The 20107-nt window shown below is 37.9% G+C and overlaps 1 protein-coding gene across 1 annotated transcript in view; it reads right to left on the bottom strand.

Moving 5' to 3' along the window:
* Window positions 1-20107, bottom strand: part of SNTG2 (syntrophin gamma 2) — a 139997-nt gene that overhangs the window by 99378 nt on the left and 20512 nt on the right. The window contains exons 3-6 of the mRNA XM_071742457.1: window positions 19670-19726; window positions 19517-19574; window positions 6821-6864; window positions 6669-6710 (exon numbers count right to left, since the gene is read on the bottom strand). Coding sequence (XP_071598558.1) covers window positions 6669-6710; window positions 6821-6864; window positions 19517-19574; window positions 19670-19726 — 201 coding nt within the window. The remainder of the gene's footprint in view (window positions 1-6668; window positions 6711-6820; window positions 6865-19516; window positions 19575-19669; window positions 19727-20107) is intronic.

Genomic DNA, 20107 nt, shown 5'->3' with positions numbered 1-20107 from the left:
ACTGGACCAGGCTGCCCAGTGAGGTTGTGGAATCTCCTTCTCTGGAAAAATTTATTTGATAGTTACTTGCAAGAGATCAAGCAAGGCACTAGCAAAAGCCTTTTCAAAAATTCATTGGAAGATATTTTCTGTGCCTTCCTGATGCTTTTCGTTATCTTTCCTTCCTGACACTTTCCTGAGACTTGTTTTCCATCTCCCTGGAAGTGCAAGGGTTTCTTTGTTGGATTCCATTTCATATTCCCGTAGGTTTCCCATGACAAAATGCACGCACAGTTCTTCTTTACATGTTCATTATAATTTTTACAGAGACTGATTTCCTATTTCCATTCTACTGCATCTGCATTACTGAACACATGGTAATTCCAGGAAACAGACAGTGTGACGTTGAGGTGATCTAAGATACTACTGCTAAGTTTCTGTGCAATATCATGTTTCGGGTTTTTTGGTTCCTTGGTTTGGTTTTTCTGTTTTTATTTGCATTCACACAGTAATACATAATTCTGGCTAAAAGTTGCAGTAATGTATATAGACTATTTCAGAAAGTGTCTACAACTCTGTAGTCTCTTTTTTTCCTTCTCAACTCTGTTGTCTCTTTTTTTTTTTTTCTTGGTAGGTGCTCACTTTGAAAATGTTCTTTAGTGGCATCCACCTCCTCATCAAAAAAAGAACAGGAGGAACAGACTGCTTTTGTTAGGGTGTGTTAGCAACATGTACTTCTTATTTTCCATAGTCATGGATTTCATTTTTACTGTATTACTGCTGAATCACTGAATCCTAGTGTCTGTCTTCACAGCTCTCTCTTAACCTTATCAACCTGAATAACACAACCTGACATCTCATGTTTCACTTCCTTTCCCAGTTTGTTGTGATTGGATTCTATGAGGACATCCCTTCATCATGAATTTCAACAAAATTACTCTTCCCCTTTACTCCCTTCTCTCCCCTCAGGAGAGCTGACTATTTCTTTTGTCTTGCACAGGGTAGTAATGTGATTAGCCACCAGGGAAACACAATTAATTTTCCTCTCAGATGAGCAATAGAGAAATCAGATTAATCTCTAACTTAACATTTTCTGCATTCACAGTCTCTCCACACCAATACCCTATTTCTAAAAATAAACTTATTTTTCAAGGAAAATAAATTATTTTCAATTCTCCACAGTCTATTTTATTACCTACTGTAAAAGGGGAATGCTCCTCAGTGCTGATTTTGAGTTATTCGTGTTTCTATCCATTGCCTTTGCCAGAACTAATATGTGATAGTAGCAGCTTGAATAATTAATGAAAAAAGCAAATTCTAAAAAGCAAATTCTAGTAATTAGAAGTGAAAAACAGCAAAGCTAGTTTGTTGTGAAATTATTGCTGACAGACCAGCTAGGCGTTTGGCTTGCAGAGAAATAAACACTTTTTAACCTTGCTGGAATTTTAAGTGTCAAGAAACAAAACTACATGTTTGGTAGAATCAGGACAAGCTGTCTACATAAGCAACTCCAGAATGCCAGCTGTGGAAATGGTAGGCAGCAGACAGAATAATCTGGCCACCTTTCCTACAACTCACAGATCTTGTAGCCTTCTATCCCATGTTTTTTCCCCAGCTGGTCTTAAATCTTCAACAACTGTGAGTCAAACACCATCCTGGTTTGGGCCAGGATAGAACAAATTTTCTGTCTTGTAATTTTGCTTTCAGCTAAGTCTGAGTATCTGCACTTACTAAAATTAACAGCAAGTTTCTCAGTCTGTGTCTGCTTCTAAGACTGATAATGCTTGATGCTCATAGTTACAGCTTGAGAATGCTATGAAGAACTAAGGCCCCTGCTTGGTGCTGAGAAACATCTTATGCTCCAAAAAGAGAAAAGCAGTAAAGGGGTCACACCTGCAACCATCCTTTAGGGAGGAGCAGACAAGACAGATCACCTGAATTGACCAAATGAAGTATTCCATCCTATATGTGTCACGCTTGGTATAAATTCGAGGGATCATGAAGGTCAAGCCCCTTTCCTTTTTCCTGCTCCTTCATCCATGGGAGGATTCCATCAGTTCATCTGCCCGTGGTCCTGATCCATACCCTCTTGAATCTGTGTCCCTGCCTCCAGCTCCCAACTGCTGCCAACTCCAGGAGTCCAGCCTGGGACTTTACCAGGGCTGTCCTGAAGCCTCGGTGATGACATGAGTATTAATGGGGGGAAGGAGGGAAGAATGAGATATTGCTCTTGTGTATATTTGTATATATTTAATAATTTTTCTTTTTCATCATTACTGTTTCATTAAAGCTGTTTAGTGTAGTTCCCAAGCTGTAAGTCTCCCTTATTCTCTCTCCTTTCTCCATCAGGGAAGGGGATTAATAGAGAACATTTGCCATTTAATTACCGGCCCAGGGTTAATCTGTGACACTGACACATAACTAAATGTAAACTTCCATTTAGTAAAATGCAACTTATCTATGTTTGTGCCTCTATGGAGTAGCTCCTCACATGCTGTAAGGGTGAAACAGCAGATATTGTAAAATAGTAGAAATTAAGGGGGAAAAAGTGTAATCACCAAGGAATCCAGACATGTCATTGTGAAACAAAAAAATATAAAACCCAAAGACTTCACTATGGTTGGCACTAGTGAAGCAATTCACTATCTCTACCTTTGCCACCAGCATTTAGTAGTCTGTGAGGGATTGACCCCAGCCAGCAGCTAAGCACTCAAACAACTCCCTACTGAGTCCCCCCACAAGCAAGACAGGAGAGAAGATAGGAAGAACAAAAGTAACAAAACCTTTGAAATAAAGACAGCTTAAGTAAACAAAGACAAAAGGTAAAAGCAAAACAAGTGATGTGGAGGCAATTCTACAAGCAGACTGATGCTCAACAAGTCTCCAAGCAAAGGCTGCTTCCAAGTCTCCAAGCAAAGGCTGCATCCCCCAGACCTCCCACCCCTCCCCCAATTTCTACTGCTGTGCATGATGCTATCTGGCATGAAAAATCCCTTTGGTCTGTTCAGGTCATCTGTCCAAGCTGTACCCCCTCCCAGTTTCACACCCAATTTCTACTCATTGAAAGGACAAAGAGAGAGAAAACAGAGAAAGCCCTGATGGTGTGCAAGCACTGCTCAGCAAAACCGAAAATGCTGTGTATTATTAATATTGTTTTAGCCACAAACCAAAATACAGCACCATATGCTATGAAGAAAGTTAACTCCATGTCAGCCAGACACAGCACATCATTTCCTAGATCAAAAAGTACAATTTGTAATCTCAAATTATATATTTTCAAAAAGGTCTTCACCATCTAGAATATAAGCAGCAAGAAGTATGCCCAAACTATATTGGAAGATGACATTTCAGAAGCCCCACCTTGAAGCAGGCAACTGATCATGGTGCCAGATGAAAAAAAAAAAAAAAAAAAAAAAAAAAAAAGCCAAAAGAATTCCTGAGCAACATATTACAGGCTCCCATTGACTAAATACTTTGTATGAGGCTAAAAATGTTAAGTGAAAAATGCAACCCTGTGTGAAACTGAGACTATCCAAGCCTCCTGCTTTTTTTGAACATAACTGCTGGACTTCCTCACCTAACCTGCCTGACACATTTAGAAAATAGGACACTTGCATGGAGACAGATAGATGCAGGTATCATTACTTACAAGCTAGGTGGGACCTCCATCATTAACCTCCTACTTTGTGGACAAATACCCTTAAAAATTAAGCTATAATTTTAATAGCTTAGTATGTTCTAACACAACCTTCTCCAGTGTTCTTAGATGCCCAAAACCACTGCACTATATTTAAAACTCAAAGGTGATGGTTTATCTGGTCTCTGAATCCCAAATGGAGCTTAGGGGTTGGATTTCCTGTTTGACATACCTTAAAAACCTTACATATGAAAGAATCACTTTCTCAAACAAAATTCATTGTGATTCTGGATATCTACCACACCAGAAGTTTAAACACATTCATTTTCATCAGAAAAAAAGGTGTAGGGACCCATGGACCCTCAATAATGTAAACTGAAGGCTTCCTGTTTTGTGTGTTGTTTTTTTGTTTATTTTTTAATTTCTTTTTTGCTTAGTAAACAGATTATTCAGACATTCCTGAATTCAATATAAATTTCATTCTGGATGTTTATATGCCATGTTTGTGTACAGTTGCACACACTCTGGGCCTCTGAAATCCAACAAAAATGAGATGAGAAATCTTAACCTCCTGACAGGTAGCAGACAAGCACATCATCACTGACATGTTCCATCTACAAAACTACTGACAAAAACCTGCTTCCTATAAGCTGAAAGCCTAAGGACATTAAATGAATACTTTTTTTTTTAAGTATTTCTTTTCAATTGCAAACCAAACATATTTAGATACAGAGACTTTACTTTTGGATGAGAAATCTCAGCCATTATTTCATAAAAATGTAAAGACATACTTTTGATAGAAATAAGAAATAAAATACTCTCCAGTGTCTTAGGAACTCTGGCACCAGTCTACCTCATCTCAAATTCTATAGAACTAGACCTTCCCTCTACCACCTGACCCATTTATCTAACCCTGCTCTGATTATGATAGCAAGTTGTGGTAGCAGAAAGTTGTCTGCAGAGCTGTCTCCTGGCCCATTGAGATCTCATAAATCTGCAGCTTCCTTCAGCTATTAGGCCAACAGTTGTTCCAGAAGTTTTGTTTAATAATTCTATTGAATTCTCATGCACATGGTAAACAGCAGCATTATGCATTTCTGTCATTCCTCACAACTGAAGCACAGATGTGTTACATGGACAGTTCTGGATCCTTTCTTGGTACTGAAAAGCAATTATTAAGGGATGCTACTGTCTTCTGGGGAATAACTCTCAGGAAGTTTAGAACTTTCTATGTGCAATAATAATACAGGCAGCTGGAGGGCAGTTTACCAAAATAGAGTAGAACAGACTCTGTGCTTTCCTGAGATTGTCTGTAATTATTTGAGAGATTCAGCCTGATGATATTAATCAACACCAAAAAGGCCTACAAGATCACACAGCTGCACTTTGTCTTGACCTTAAGAGAACACCTCTAACTAAAAAAAGCAAGTTTAGTTCCTTTGCCCAAGTAATTTCTGCCTTGCTGATAAGACTGTCAAAGCCCATGTAATTTATGGTTTCTACAGCTGCTATTCCGAGATACAGTTGTCAGTGGATGGACTGATAACTGCCAATAAACAGGCAACATGGGGTAACAATTTTTACCCACACTGCCTTGCATTGCAGACCACAAAAGCACTGCATATACAGCTAATGTGAACTGGCTTTATCCACATACAGTCAATCTGATAACTGAAATAAACCACTTCAAAACTAACCACTACAATAAATTATTTCATTTCAGGCTAGATCAAACGTTGTGCTAAACTGTATTCCAAAACTGCAGAAAATAACTGGAGCATAAAAGAGAATAAGAGGAGCATAATATTTACTGCAGTTTTTCTTGTCAGTGAGAATGGCAAGTGCCCACAACATTTTCAAATCAAATCTGATAAAATTTTGTAATTATAAGGGTAGGTAAGAATCTTTAGACAAAGCCTTGAAGCTGATAAAACTTCAGTAACTTCAGTCATCCATTACCAAAGAGGCATTCATCACTGCAGCAGAGGCAATAGCCAACTAAGTCTTTATAGGATAGAACTGTTGGATGGGATATATAGGAGAAAGATGGGGCTGAGGTATCAGTGATTCAGGACAGAATATAGAGTAGGCATCACAGGGAACAGAGGCTCTGAAAGCATGTGTTTGCTAGGAGGCATCCCCTAGCCTCTTTGGTTTTCAATGCATTAGTCAGAGAGTTGTGGAGACAATTCTCCAGCTAGGGCAGAGGAGACGCTCCTCCAGATAGCAGAGGAGAACGTGCAAAAAATGATGCCTGAACACTGGTCAAAGATATTCAATTCCAGACCCACTGGAGAATGTGTGATGGTAAAAATATTTTGAAAATTCAGCTAACAACTTCTGGCTTACCTCTTGTTTAAACCCTAATAGGTAATATAGAATAACTATTGATACACGTTTTTTTATCTGAGATTCATCTGCAAGCATATAAGCACTGCAAGTGCTACACAAGCAGCATTGTTTAGAAGAAAGTAGCTCCCTATTTTATTTTTTCCCCAAGAGAAGTCCCTGACATCTTAATTCTATAAAGCAATGTAAAAACCATTTAAACAATACTCTTTTGTAAGCAAATAAAAAGCTCACTGGAATACCTTGGTCCATTTCTTGCACATTACCATAAAAATTAAAACACCAACAAGAGTCAACATATTGTTGAGCTAGAACTAGCTACCACAATTCCATTCTTCAGTCTCAAAATTCCTCTAGACTTGACATTACCAGACTCAGAAGTTATGCAGATGCTGACTGCTCTAAACAGTGTGCTGTACAGTCCTGGGCAAGAGGATTTGAGGATTTTCCAGTGTTTCTCAGCAATACACATACAGCTTTATAATAGTACATTTGTGCTACAAGTGCATATATGTTACCATGAAGAGTTATGGTAAGACTACAAATGGTAAAATCCAAAATTAAGTTTGTAATAGTCACATGTATGAGTATAGCACGGTGTCTTTATAGTACAAAAACTCATCTGAAACAAGCATAGAGAAAGAATAGTATGGACACAGGACATTCTATACACTATTACAAAAATGAAAGTGGAATGACTTACCACTTCTTCATGAGTAGCACTTTCTACATTTATACCATTAACCTAAAAACAGATACAACGAGAAAATTATTTTTAATGTGTAATTTCCAAAAAAAATAAACACAGAGGCATGGAAAACAAAAGTCTGTGGAAAAAAGTGAATGTTTACTGACCTGTATTATAGCATCTCCTATAAATAGCATTCCTGTTTGGTCAGCTGTGGGATTACAGAAGGAGTACATTTTAATTGAAAGCACTACTGAAAAATAATGCTATATTATCTTCCAGCAATTGGTTTAGCATGCTGTTTGTATCCTTCATTTGAAACTGATTTGGTTGTGAAAATACCAGTGGCATAGTAATCAGTATTCATCCTATAAAGGTAATAGATTCCCACCAATTTTAAATAAACTGAGAGAGTTACTTTCCATGCACAAAGAACTTATTTAATATGGAATACAAATGTAACTGCTCACTAATGAAGGATTTCATTAAATTATGTGGAAAGTTCTCATTATTCTTCCACAAAAGAGAAACAGGAATTTCTGAAGCTACTTTGCAGTTCCTTTCCCCCTGAACAAATTTACAGGGACTGCTATAATTAGAGAGGTTGTGCCTAGAATTTAATACAACTCTTTAACATGAAATTTGAGTTGAGCTTCAATCCTGAGAATAGCAAAATACATTATTCCAGTCTGTAAGTCACATGCTTCCTGACTTGGAGAGTTAATAGGAATAATGTAATGAAACTTCAAACAATCTTGAAGATATAAAAAATTGCATTTTTGGGGTATATTCACTAACTTTTTTTTCTTTACTTTCCAATGGAATTTGAGGATGTTTATGTCTTGGGATTTAAGATCCTAAGAAGACTGATATGATTAAATAAAGCATATTAGTCATATATTATCTTACAGGGTCACAGCTCTAGGCTTTGAAGAATGCAACAAGTATTAACAAAGATGGTACTTTGAGAGATGCAAATAGAAGTAAAAAAGAAAAAAACTGCTTGGAGTATTCTCACTATTTTGGCAATACAGCTTTTGCCACTACAGATGTACCTTTGGTAGAAAATAGTTTTTTAAGTTGCATTTAGTCTTTCTAGTATGTTGCTCATTTTTCCTTTGGCAGCTAAAAGATAACAATTAATTAGTCAGACTTTTATGAGTACTCAGGAAAGATTTCACTACATATTTTAAATAAAGTTGGGGTTTTTTTCTTAATAAATGCAAGATGTTTTGAAGGTCTTTACCTCACTTCTTATCCTGCTACATATTTAAAAATATGCACACAATTTGTAATAGTTAGTATAGATAAGAAATATCTATGCACAGAAAAGAAATTAAATTAGAGCAGTTCAAAAACATCACAAAGCAATGTGAAGTAGCCTATCTTGGGTACATAAATTGCTTGAGATGCTAAACATTAGCCTGGGCATCTCTATACTAAACTTGTGTTCAAGGTGTCACCAATACATACAACAGGCAGGGTAGGAGAGGCAGAGGGGTAGCCCTATATGTTAGAGAGTCTCTTGACACTGTAGAAGTTGAGGTCAGCAATAATAAGGTGGAGTGCCTGTGGATTAGAATCAGAGGGAAGGCCAACAAGGCTGATATCGTGATGGGAGTCTGTTAGAGACCACCCAATCAGGATGATGAGGATGATGAATTATTCTACAGGCAGCTGGCGGATGTTTCAAAATCGTCATCCCTTGTTCTTGTGGGTGACTTTAACCTACCAGACATCTGCTGGGAACTCCACACCGCAGAGAGGAGGCAGTCTAGGAGATTCCTAGAGTGTATAGAGGATAATTTCCTGCTCCAACTAGTAAATGAGCCCACCAGGGATGGAGCCCCGCTTGACCTTCTTTTCACAAACAGAGAGGGGCTGGTGGGAGATGTGGTGGTTGGTGGATGCCTGGGACTTAGCGATCATGAAATAATAGAGTTTTCAATATTCAGGGATACAAGGAGGGTCAATAAAACCTCTACGTTGGACTTCCGGAGGGCAGATTTTGGCCTATTCAGAAAACTAGTTCAGAGTATACCCTGGGAAACAGCCCTTGAAAACAAAAGGGTCCAGGAGGGATGGACCTACTTCAAGGAGCAAATTTTGAAAGCACAGGAGCAGGCTGTCCCAGTGTGCCGAAAGGCGAGCCGGCGGAGAAGATGCCGGTCTGGCTGAACTGGGAGACTCTGAAAGAAATTAGGGTTAAGAAGAGGACCTACCAATTACGGAAAAAAGGGCTAACTACCCCGGAGGAACTCAGGAACATAGTTAGGTCATGTAGAAAGAAAATTAGAGAGACAAAGGCACAGCGTGAACTGAATCTCGCCACCTCTGTGAAGGATAACAAAAAGTCCTTTTATAGATACATCAACAGCAAAAGAAGGGGCAAGGAAAACATCCATTCTTTACTGGACACAGGTGGGAATATAGTTGTCAAAGATGAAGAAAAGGCTGAGGTATTTAACACCTTCTTTACCTCAGTTTTCAACAAAAAGACATGTTATCCTGAGGACAGATGGCTTCTGAAGGTTACAGAAGGTGACAAGAATCTAAACAGCTCCCCTGTAATCCTGAAGGACACAGTCAGTGACCTACTGAGCTGCTTGGATCCCCACAAGTCTATGGGACCAGATGGGATCCACCCAAGGGTGATGAGGGAGCTGGCAGAAGAGCTCGCCAAGCCTCTCTCTATCATCTACCAACAGTCCTGGCTCACTCGGGACATCCCAGATGATTGGAAGTTGGCGAATGTCACGCCAATCCACAAAAAGGGCCGGAAGGAGGACCCAGGAAACTACAGGCCCATCAGCCTGACCTCAGTGCCTGGCAGGGTTATGGAACAGATCATCCTCAGTGCAATCACACAGTACCTGCAGGATGGGCAAGGGATCAGACCCAGCCAGCACGGGTTTAGGAAGGGCAGGTCTTGTCTGACCAACCTGATCTCCTTTTACGATCAGGTGACCCACCTGGTGGATGAGGGGAAGGCTGTGGATGTGGTCTATCTGGACTTCAGCAAGGCCTTTGACACCGTCTCCCTCAGCATTCTCCTGAAAAAGCTGTCAGCCCGCAGCTTGGACAGGAGCACTCTGTGCTGGGTTAGGAACTGGCTGGAGGGCCGGGCCCAGAGAGTGGTGCTGAACGGTGCTGCATCCAGTTGGCGGCCGGTCACTAGTGGTGTCCCCCAGGGATCAGTGTCGGGCCCGGTTCTGTTTAATATCTTCATTGATGATTCAGATGAAGGGACTGAGTCCACCATCAGCAAATTTGCAGATGACACTAAGCTGGGGGGGAGTGTGGATCAGCTGGAAGGCAGGAGGGCTCTGCAGAGGGACCTGGACAGACTGGAGAGTTGGGCTGATTCCAACGGGATGAGGTTCAACAAGTGCCGGGCCCTGCACTTTGGCCACAACAACCCCATGCAACGCTACAGGCTGGGGACAGAGTGGCTGAGAGCAGCCAGACAGAGAGGGACCTTGGAGTCTGGATTGACAGGAAGCTGAACATGAGCCAGCAGTGTGCCCAGGTGGCCAAGAAGGCCAATGGCATCCTGGCCTGTATGAGGAACAGCATGGCCAGCAGGTCCAAGGAAGTGATTCTGCCCCTGTACTCAGCCCTGGTGAGGCCACACCTCGAGTACTGTGTCCAGTTCTGGGCCCCTCATTTCAGGAAGGATATCGAGGTCCTAGAGCAGGTCCAAAGAAGGGCAACCAGGCTGGTGAAAGGACTCGAGCACGGACCCTATGAAGAGAGGCTGATGGAGCTGGGGCTGTTCAGCCTGAAGAAGAGGCGGCTCAGGGGAGACCTCATCACTCTCTACAACTACCTGAAAGGAGGTTGTAGCCAAGTGGGGGTTGGTCGTTTTTCCCAGATGACTTTCAACAGGACAAGAGGGCATGGTCTTAAGTTGTGCCAGGGGAAGTTTAGGTTAGATATTAGAAAGAATTTCTTTACAGAGAGGGTGATGAGACATTAAAAAAAAAGTGAAAACCATATGAATCATTTTCTGCTCAATACTTCTCTCAGGGCCATTGGGCTTTTCCAGGAAAGGGAGAAAATACTTGAATTGGAGAGAAAAGGAAGATGATGTCTTCGAAATGCCAGTTATGGGTAAGTACAAAAGGATAAAGTCAAAAGGTGCATGCCTTGCCCACTGTGATTGACTCAGAATTGAGTGGATAAATTCTGAGTATGTATTAGCAAGTGATGAGGCAGAACGGAGACAGATCAGAAATCAGGGCAGTTGGTGCTGAGGCTCCTTGGTCCCACATTGTGTGGGTTTCAGGGATTTTACTTCAATCAGTTAGACTGGTCTCCCAGCCAGACTCCCAGGTGATGTGGAGGATATTGTCCAAGGAAAACTATGGCACAAAAATTTGATTTCTGGGCCCCCAAGCAACCCATCCTATGGCACATCAGTGCTGCACAGTGATGCAGTTCTGCTGCCAGCGACAGCTGCAAAAGGCCACATATGCAGAAGCAAATCTTGTGTACAAGAAAGGCAACAGACCCTGCAGCTTGAATCAATGCAGAATCTGGACATCAATTGTATGTAACACAAGAGGAGTGGTTTCTCAACCTGCTTCAGGACGACACCCCTAAAAAGCCAATCCTGGAGTATTATTCTGTCAGTGTGTGGGTCACACTAGACCTGACACTCCAATTCACTGCAGCAAGGCAGATTTCTTTGCTTATACCTCAACACATGCCAGTAAGTCGACCTGCAGGCCACAGATGTGTTGAAGATGGCAGATGTGGGCAGTAGACAGAGTTGTTTTCCTGAGACCTCATATTGTTGCCTCTTCTGGGAGGCCAAAGCAGCTCATACCTCTGGAAAAATCAGTTTGAAACAGCAACATTGAAAAAAGAAGCTTAATAAAAGAAGGGTAGGCAAGTGAGGCATAAGTTTGGAAAGAATTTCTGTAAGAGGTGAAAACAGAAAAATGGGCTGATAAGAATAAAGGAAAGCAAGTGAAAGATGAGAACCTTATGGAAGAGCACGTCATGACGAATTGTAGGCATTAGGTACCACCATCCTTCCGGATGCCGAGCTATCCATGACCTGCATAATGACACAACAGCAGCTTTGTAATCCTGCCTAAGTCTTCTGAGAAAGCTGTTTAGTTTTAACAAGACTTATTATTACATAGAGTAATATTTATGTAAAATGGGAAAGGTAAAATTCCAGACAGAGATAACACTTTTGAGATAGAGCTAGTTAATAGCTCAAGGATTGAAGAGGAATAGCACTGACATGAAATGGTATGAAATCTCAAGGAAGAAAATCAGGTCTTGAAGGATGGTAACTGAGCAGCACTGAAAACAAATCTGTTCCGGGGAACAACGGACAATGAACACCTGACAGTTGACTACCAGGCCAAAAAAGACTCAGTCATTCCACAGGGAATATGCCCAGCTACCTACTGTGTGTGTCAGGCAATAAATTCTACAGCTTAAGAGGACAAAGCAATAGCACCCTGCTTGCAGAGTCTCTACATGAAACCAAAGCTGTCCACATAAACGAATGAAAGGCGGCATGTTATGGGCTTTATGTGAAACAGTCTATAAGAGTCCCTTGAGTTTGAAAATATAAGTAAAAAATGGACAGAATTCAGAAATAAGTAGCAAGTCACATGTAAAAGGCTTTCTGAGCTGAATAACAAAGTTAAACTAGTTATGAATAGGGAAATAAATAACAATCAGGCATCTTTGATCTTTTCTCCCAAAATATGTAAATAAGTTTCCATTAAATTCTATCACAGTGTGGCAAAAGTTCTAAATCCTTTAAAGGTGATAACTGGAAAATAAACTTGCGGATTAAGGGGCGATGCCAGAAATATATGCTTTAAAGGAGTTACAAGAAAAGATGTATTTCCTAAAATAGCCTAAAATGTCTTTAGTTGAGAAACAAGTAAGGAATAGATAAGAGCACTGAAAAGACCAAACTTGAACTTTTCTGAAATTGCCAAAGGATGTTATTAAATTTCTCATATTATTCCATGTGACATTATCACCAAGCAGAAGGGTCACTGCATTTGCTCTCTCCATCAAACAGTATGCAGTATGATTCTTGACTGCTTCAGCCCCAAAATAATCTGAATGAGCTTTACTGATTTTAATTAGTATCTTTCGATGTAATGGAAAGATACTTGGCTATTGTTAAGAGAAGTTTGATGTCTAGCTGCTTGCTTCTCTAGTTCCTCTAGCAAAGGACTGTGGTAAAAGGAAGCTCCAAATCCAACACCCAAAACATCATCCCTCTTCAGACAGACTTCAGGAAGTTCTCTCCTGAACAAATTATTTAAAGGAAAATATATTGTACAGTCCCCTAATTTTTCTGCATGGAATAATTATCATTAATCTTTTTATTCAACCTTGCCTGTATCAGTAAAAAATTCAAACAATAACTTTAAGTTCTCTTTCATTAGAAATTTCTGCACTTCATAAGAGAAACAGGCAACTGAGAAAAAGAACAGAAACTGCATCACAGTGGCATCCTAAGGCTACAGTTTATTTACTCAACTGCTTCCTGGAACAGGTGACAGCTATGGGCCCCTCACTACAAGAATGAGATTGAGGTTCAGGAGTGTATCCAGAGAAGGGCAACAAAGATGGTGAAGGGTCTAGAGCACGAGTCTTATGTGGAGCATCTGAGGGAATTGGCCTTGTTTAATCTGGAGAAAAGAAGGCTGAGGGGAAACCTTACTCTGTACACAACTACCTGAAAAAAGGGATTTAAGAAGGGGGGATTGCTCTGTTCTCCCACATCACAAGCAATACAAGAAAATGGAACGGTCTCAAGTTGTGCCAGGGAGGTTTAGATTGCATATTAGGAATTTTTTTTTTCTTCCAGAGGGCCAAGCACTGGAACAGGTTGCCCAGAGAAGTGGTAGAGTCACCAGCCCTGGAGGTATTTAAAAGACAATAAAAATTATATATTTTTTCATACCTTTCTCTGTTTTGATTATCAATAACCATGTTACAAACCCAATGAAATTACAAATATTGTTTTTCATGTTTAATATGTACCTTTTTGCTTCATAAACAAACACCCCTTCCAATGATTATTTTCATCATAAATCTCTATAGAACTGGAATAGAATTTCCAGAAACAGTTCATATTTTTTCATAGCTGTTAAACAAAATTAATTATCCTTTAGTGAAAGTTGATTTTCTTTGCATTCATGAGGAAGACTTTGATCATTAATGCACCTTTTGAATACAGTTTCTTTATGCACCCAACAGAAAAGCTTTAATCAGTGTCAGGAACCTAATGCATGCATTTTTAAACACACACAGGTATATGTACATACAGAAGGCTTCACTTTGGCAAAGTATGAAAGCAACTGTCTAAACCTAGAGATGAACAGATAATTTGGTGTCTCAGGTTTTCTAGCATGAAAACAAATTTAAAATTCAGCTAAAATGGGAATGTTTTAATATTGTCTGTAAAAATGACGTTTGGATTCATTAAGCTCTTAAATCTTGCAAAAAAAATTAACACAAATTCTACCACAAAATTTCTAAGTGAAAATTAGATATATTTCATCCCAAATTTTCTTCTGGAATTATTTATCAATAATTTTAGCGCATAAAAGCATGCATTTCATTGTATCAATGAAAACATTACCATCTTAACACTATTTACTAGATCTGATTTTAAACATGCCTGTTCAGCTAAATAAAAACTTAAAAATTAACTTTGCATTTTTCTACCCAAAGAATTCTTTAGATATAGGTCAATAATTTAAGTCACTCACTTCCTCATTTAACACTCCTAATGAATGAATGAATGAAAAGCCCATAGTGTAACTTGTTCTAGGGCTTCAACTCATATACTTATATGGTTCTTTTTAAATATAGGACTGTTAACTGGCATCATTGGACCTTTTAGGTATGTTACTAATGACTGCCCTGAATAACTTTCTTGAATCAGGGATCAAAGTATCTTCTTTTTACTTGTTAAGTGATCTTTAATGTTTCCTTAAGATGTCTTCCTACTAGGAGATGCTGCCTCTGGCATCCTGCATAGTGCTGAGGAGTTAACAATGAAGAGAGAGATCCAAAATGCTAAGAATGTTCTTCTGTGCCTTCTGAAACTAACTTCAGAGATGGTTCAAAAGAGGTTCAAAGGAGAGAACAGTGATCAGATGCTATCTTCAGACACCATTATTTTTCCAGTAACAAAGAAAAATAACATTGGCAATTATGATCAAAAATTAATAATAGAAAATATTATTTATCCTTAAAAAATTGAGGACATTTGTACGCGATATTAGGAAACAGTGTACAAATAATTAATTCCATCTTATGTTCAAATGAGTTCCTTCTTATGTTCAAAGATGGCCTTGTGTTCAGTTTTCACCTTCATTAGCATAGGGCAAGTTTTTGATCCCTTGTGACTTCCTTATAAATGCAAATGCCTCCACTTGGTCTTAACTCAGCATTAATCTTGACTGTCCTGGCTCAGTGGATTGCCCACCAACTTGTTCAGAGCAGGACTGGTTACCCTACTTGTACCATCCATATGGACTGGAGTCACAAATAAATACCTCTGGGTGAAGAACCACATATGCTGCCATGCTAAACTATCTTTGCTTGGCATGTAAACTTCAGTGAAACTGTTAAAAGCCCTCAAAGTGACACCATGTCCACCAAACAGATGGCCCTGAATATGGAAAGCCAGGATGTGATATTTGGATACAGTTTGCAGAAGGCACAGTTTTAAGCCAAGGTTTCAGTGGCTGAAGGTCCTGAGTTTGTTCCAGTCCCACCAGGTTATACAGAATCCCCAGCAGGAAATGAACTAAACACAAACCAGAAGATTTTTCAGTGCATCAGAATATGAGTTGCAAGTCACCTTTTAGCACAGAAGGTGGGAAAACACTTTCAAATTAAGGCTTTTACAAATTTTGGCTCTCAAGAGAGAATATTTTTTGAAACTGGCAAAATGCAAACTATCCTTATTTCATCATATTTTATTTAATTTTATTTTACTATTTTCATCATAGCCAAAAATCACTATTCTGTTTCATTGTGGCTACCTGTCTGACTCCATGATACAGGAGAGATGAGGAGAGAGAGGAGCACAGCAGTAGCCAGATTGTTATAGATGTTCTCATAAAAATGGAAAGCTGCATCAAGGAAACAAAATATAGTTGCTAACTTGATGTTAATTTTGAAACCCAACACAGAAATTTTATTGCTTGACGTTTATACCAATTACCATACAATACTACATGAAGTCACTTGAATATTTTATGTTTTATGTTTAAAATTATGAAGTCCATTTGCTTTTACAGTCTCCACCTTTTAGATCCTGTAAATTCATAGTCTAGTAATTAAAAATGCGAATAACAGATAACAAAAAGATGTGAACATATGGTAGCTCATACCTTTTACCCATATATTGTACCTAGGGATTCTTTGAAGTATATGCAATGGATGTGACAAAATTTCTTATGGATTCACTATACACATAAGCCCTGACTGATCTGATACTTTTCAAAATTATGATATATTATTATTTCAAAATTAGGATACATTCAGTTTGCAGTAATTTGTCTGTGAACAAGACTCTACATCTGTAAACTTACTGTAGCCTTTATCATAAACAAATTTTAACACTAATTATAACGCATAAAATAATGCACACCTAAAAGCTATTAGCAAACCAAATATTGTACAATGATTCGTTCTTTCTTAAGCCACTTTCAAAGGGAAAATACAGATAAAGGAATATTGTATTAAATCACATTAAGAAAACAGAGAAACCAGGATTCAGTCTTCGAAAACCTCACTGAGAGGCTGCAACGTCAATAGTATTTTTCATAGTCTGAGTAATTAATTACTAATAAGTTAGTTAATTAGTAATTAATTACTAATAAGTAATTATTAGTAATCATTAATTTATTAGTAATAAACTCAGTTAATATGCTGAGTCAACTGGATGATTTGATACATTTGTAGGAGAAAAAAAAATCCTTGCTTTGGAAGTGAAATAATTATCTATGCAATTAAAATGACTCTGTAGCTCATTATATCACTTTACAGTTTAATTTTTTTACGTGTTTGCATTTATTTGTTCTCATTCTGTCTGACACAGGAATTTTGTCCCTCCGAAATTAACTTTAACAAAAGTTTTGGTGATGTGAAAAAACCCTTTATTAGACCAGAAGACAGAATCCACAGAAAAATTTAAAAGGCCTAAACTCAAGGAGTCGCTGGCATTAGCAAAACCTGCTCTTACCTAATATTGTTGAGGAGGGCTGTGCTCATGAAAAACTTAGGACATTCTTTAATGTGATCTGTGATGCCTTGTACCTTAGCCTCCAGCACTGAATACTTAATCTTGTCTTCCAGAAATTTAAAGCTACACTGGAGGTGTTCAAAGGAGTTTTTGTGCATTTCAGTGAGCTTGTTCATGAAAATCTTACTGAGCAGAGTGATCTAGGAAAACTTAATTTCTCAAATTACGTGCAAATGCCTTCAGCTGCTTTTCAGGTCAATACCAACAAAACACTTTCTCCTGTATTTTAAAAATTTGGAGTATACAAAGATAGCTAATTGCATTATTTAGGGCAGCACAAAGGTGGTACACATATAAAAAAGAAGTTTTATGCTATTGTACTTCTAGCTTTGGAACTAGAAAATAGAACTATATCCAGACTAAGTAATGTTGAAAACATGATTTTGCAGTGTTGTCATGTAGAAGGCATTAAATTTCACAAAAACTATTGCGAACTATCAGATATTTTAGGAAATCAGTAATGTAATCAGTAAGGAGTAGTTTACTCACATAAATTCAGGTATTTTTCTTGAAGACCCAAAATAGTAAAACCCATCATAGTAACATGCCTGATACATACCCCTTTTTTCTCAAGTAACTGAGTAAATTTTCAAACGTTACTACTGCATGAAACAAGTTTTTGATTTTTAAATTCAGTATATTTGCTTGAAGCAGCAACTAATCTCACTGCTTAACTACATGCCACCTTTGAAGCTTGCTTATCAGTATCATTATTAGTACCTTGTATAATGAAAGTCCATTGGTAATTTATTAATATCATGAACACAGAGATGTTCAGTACAAAATTTTGTTTGAGACAAATCTTTGAGAATTTCCTCTCTACTCCATGCTTAACATTTCCTCTCATTATAGCCAACATGAATTTTTTTCCAGACATACTTTAAAAAAAGTATACATATGTGTGCATTTATATGTGTATGTGGAAAAAAGAATGCACGTTATTTTCCCTTAAATAATATTATTAGATTATTTCCTCTTACATTAAAGCTCTATAATCTTAAAACAGACAAATTCACTCATGGTCATCACTGAGTAAATTTTAGACATTCTCTTCATTACTATTATATTTACCAATTAAATATAATATTATCAAAATAATGCTGTGAATAGCCTTTGTTATTATATTTTTCCTGTGTGAATACTATCAATGCCAAACAATCAAACAACAAAAAAAGGAAACCACATCATTTTCTCTTGGACATATCATAACTCGAAGGGGTCTTCAGGAAGCAAAGTGCCAAAAAAGAAATTTTATATCATACCTCTGATTTGGAGCATCTGCACATCTAAATGAACTGCAGAATCAATCAGCCTGGAAGGAACTTCAGGAGTTCACCTGACCTAATCCCAACACACACTGAAGGCAGGGCTGAGATTTCTCTTTTTTTTTTTTTTTTTCTTTTTTTTTTTTAGTGACACAATTGATACTATACAGACTTTTCATACATTGTCTGGTGTATCAGTGTCTTTGTGCCATTCACTGCTTCAGCCAGGAACACCGATATGGGCTCACTGTGACAGCATTGCCTCTGGTTATAGCCACTACTCACTTTGCAGCTTCCTTGCACAAAAAGTTACAAGATCTTAAAACAAGTATCTTCTGAGGAGAGATTTTCAAATTTCAGGTAAACAGCTGACCTCATTAAATTGTTGCTGCACTTGTTACCCTACATATAAATAGAGCTCATTAAAAGCTACCTGCAAAGTACAAAACTCTGGATATATAGTGTTTTACACACAAATTCTGTACTAAGCTTGATTAAAAAGTACTGTATCAGTACTGCATCAGTACTACACTGCCTCAGAGGGCAGGAGATAGCTCCCCTTGCTGGCAATTAAGTTCCCAAATTACTTTCCTTAGACCCGAATGCTTATATTAATTTTATTATTATCATTATGTATTTATTTTTTGTATGGATTGTTATGCTGTGTATTCAAGAAGTCTATTATTTTTTCATGTACAATAACAAAATTGAAAAAAAACACATTCTCTTCCTCACTGCAGAAACAGTATGATAAAAAGAACTGTCATACTGAAATATATATAAGTACTGTGATGTGAATAATGATTCAAGGAAAATTAAAGAAGTCTTTCCAACAGGATACTGTTGGAAAACATACATAGCCTATCCCTTCAATATTAACTGGATGTCAGCTGGAAATGGGTTACCGAGTGTGAGTATTGCATTTCAAACCAGCTGAGAACCCAAAGAAGAAGTAAATGCAAAGGAAGAAAATAATGCACAGTTTTCCATTAACAGGCAACTTGAAAATTTTATTTTCAACACCACTGTCTTACTGCAGTGAAAAATTACTTAGCAGTACGATTTCAAGTACAGGTCCTAAAGACTTGGCAAGATTATACATTTTCAATTCAACAGAAAGGCATATGGACCATTTGGTCATTGATGGAAAGGCTTAAAGATAGTGTGAGGCTGAAAGACTGTGCCATAAATATATTTCAGTTCTTAGTTTAAGGAACATTTGATATTTTTAAAATATTCATCTGTACCATAGTTCTATATTAATAAATAGCATAAATATAAGTTACCTGCTTGGTCCTTAAATATTTTTGATACGACGACCGGTACTTTGTGCTCAGCACCACCCTGCAAAAGATGTGTATTTATCATGAGATCTCAAATAAGGTTGAAGTGAAGTAGTCATACTGGCAATGCAAAGAAGAGATGAGAGTTAACCATACCTTTATGCTTAAGCCCAAGCCACCAACTGGTTGTCTACGAAGTGTAACAGTTCTGTGCTTTAAAAAATTGTAGAAAAAATAAATTTAGGTGAAAAACACAATACCTAAGCATAGAATTTTACTTTTAAAAAAAAAACAATTCTTAAAGACAACCTAGAAACTGAATGATCAAGGTCAGTTCTGCAGATCATTCAACACTGATTTATAGGCACTTATTTAATTTCTTACCATAGAAAGTAGAACTTGTGTGTGAATTGTGTATGCAGACTTTTAATATATTTTCCTTTCCCTCAAGTGATATCCTTATTAAACAGAATTTTTTCCATTTTTTTTTTTTCCTTTGAAAATAGTTTATATATATGACATATATATATGTCAAGGGGTAATGGATGCAAGTTGGAGCATTGGAGGTTCTGTGTAAATATAAGGAAAAGCTTT

Source organism: Heliangelus exortis, chromosome 3 (genome assembly GCF_036169615.1).
Source record: "Heliangelus exortis chromosome 3, bHelExo1.hap1, whole genome shotgun sequence".
Classification (NCBI taxonomy): Eukaryota; Metazoa; Chordata; class Aves; order Apodiformes; family Trochilidae; genus Heliangelus; species Heliangelus exortis.
The sequence above is the reverse complement of the archived record's forward strand: the minus strand, read 5'-3'. Positions and strand labels throughout refer to the sequence as shown.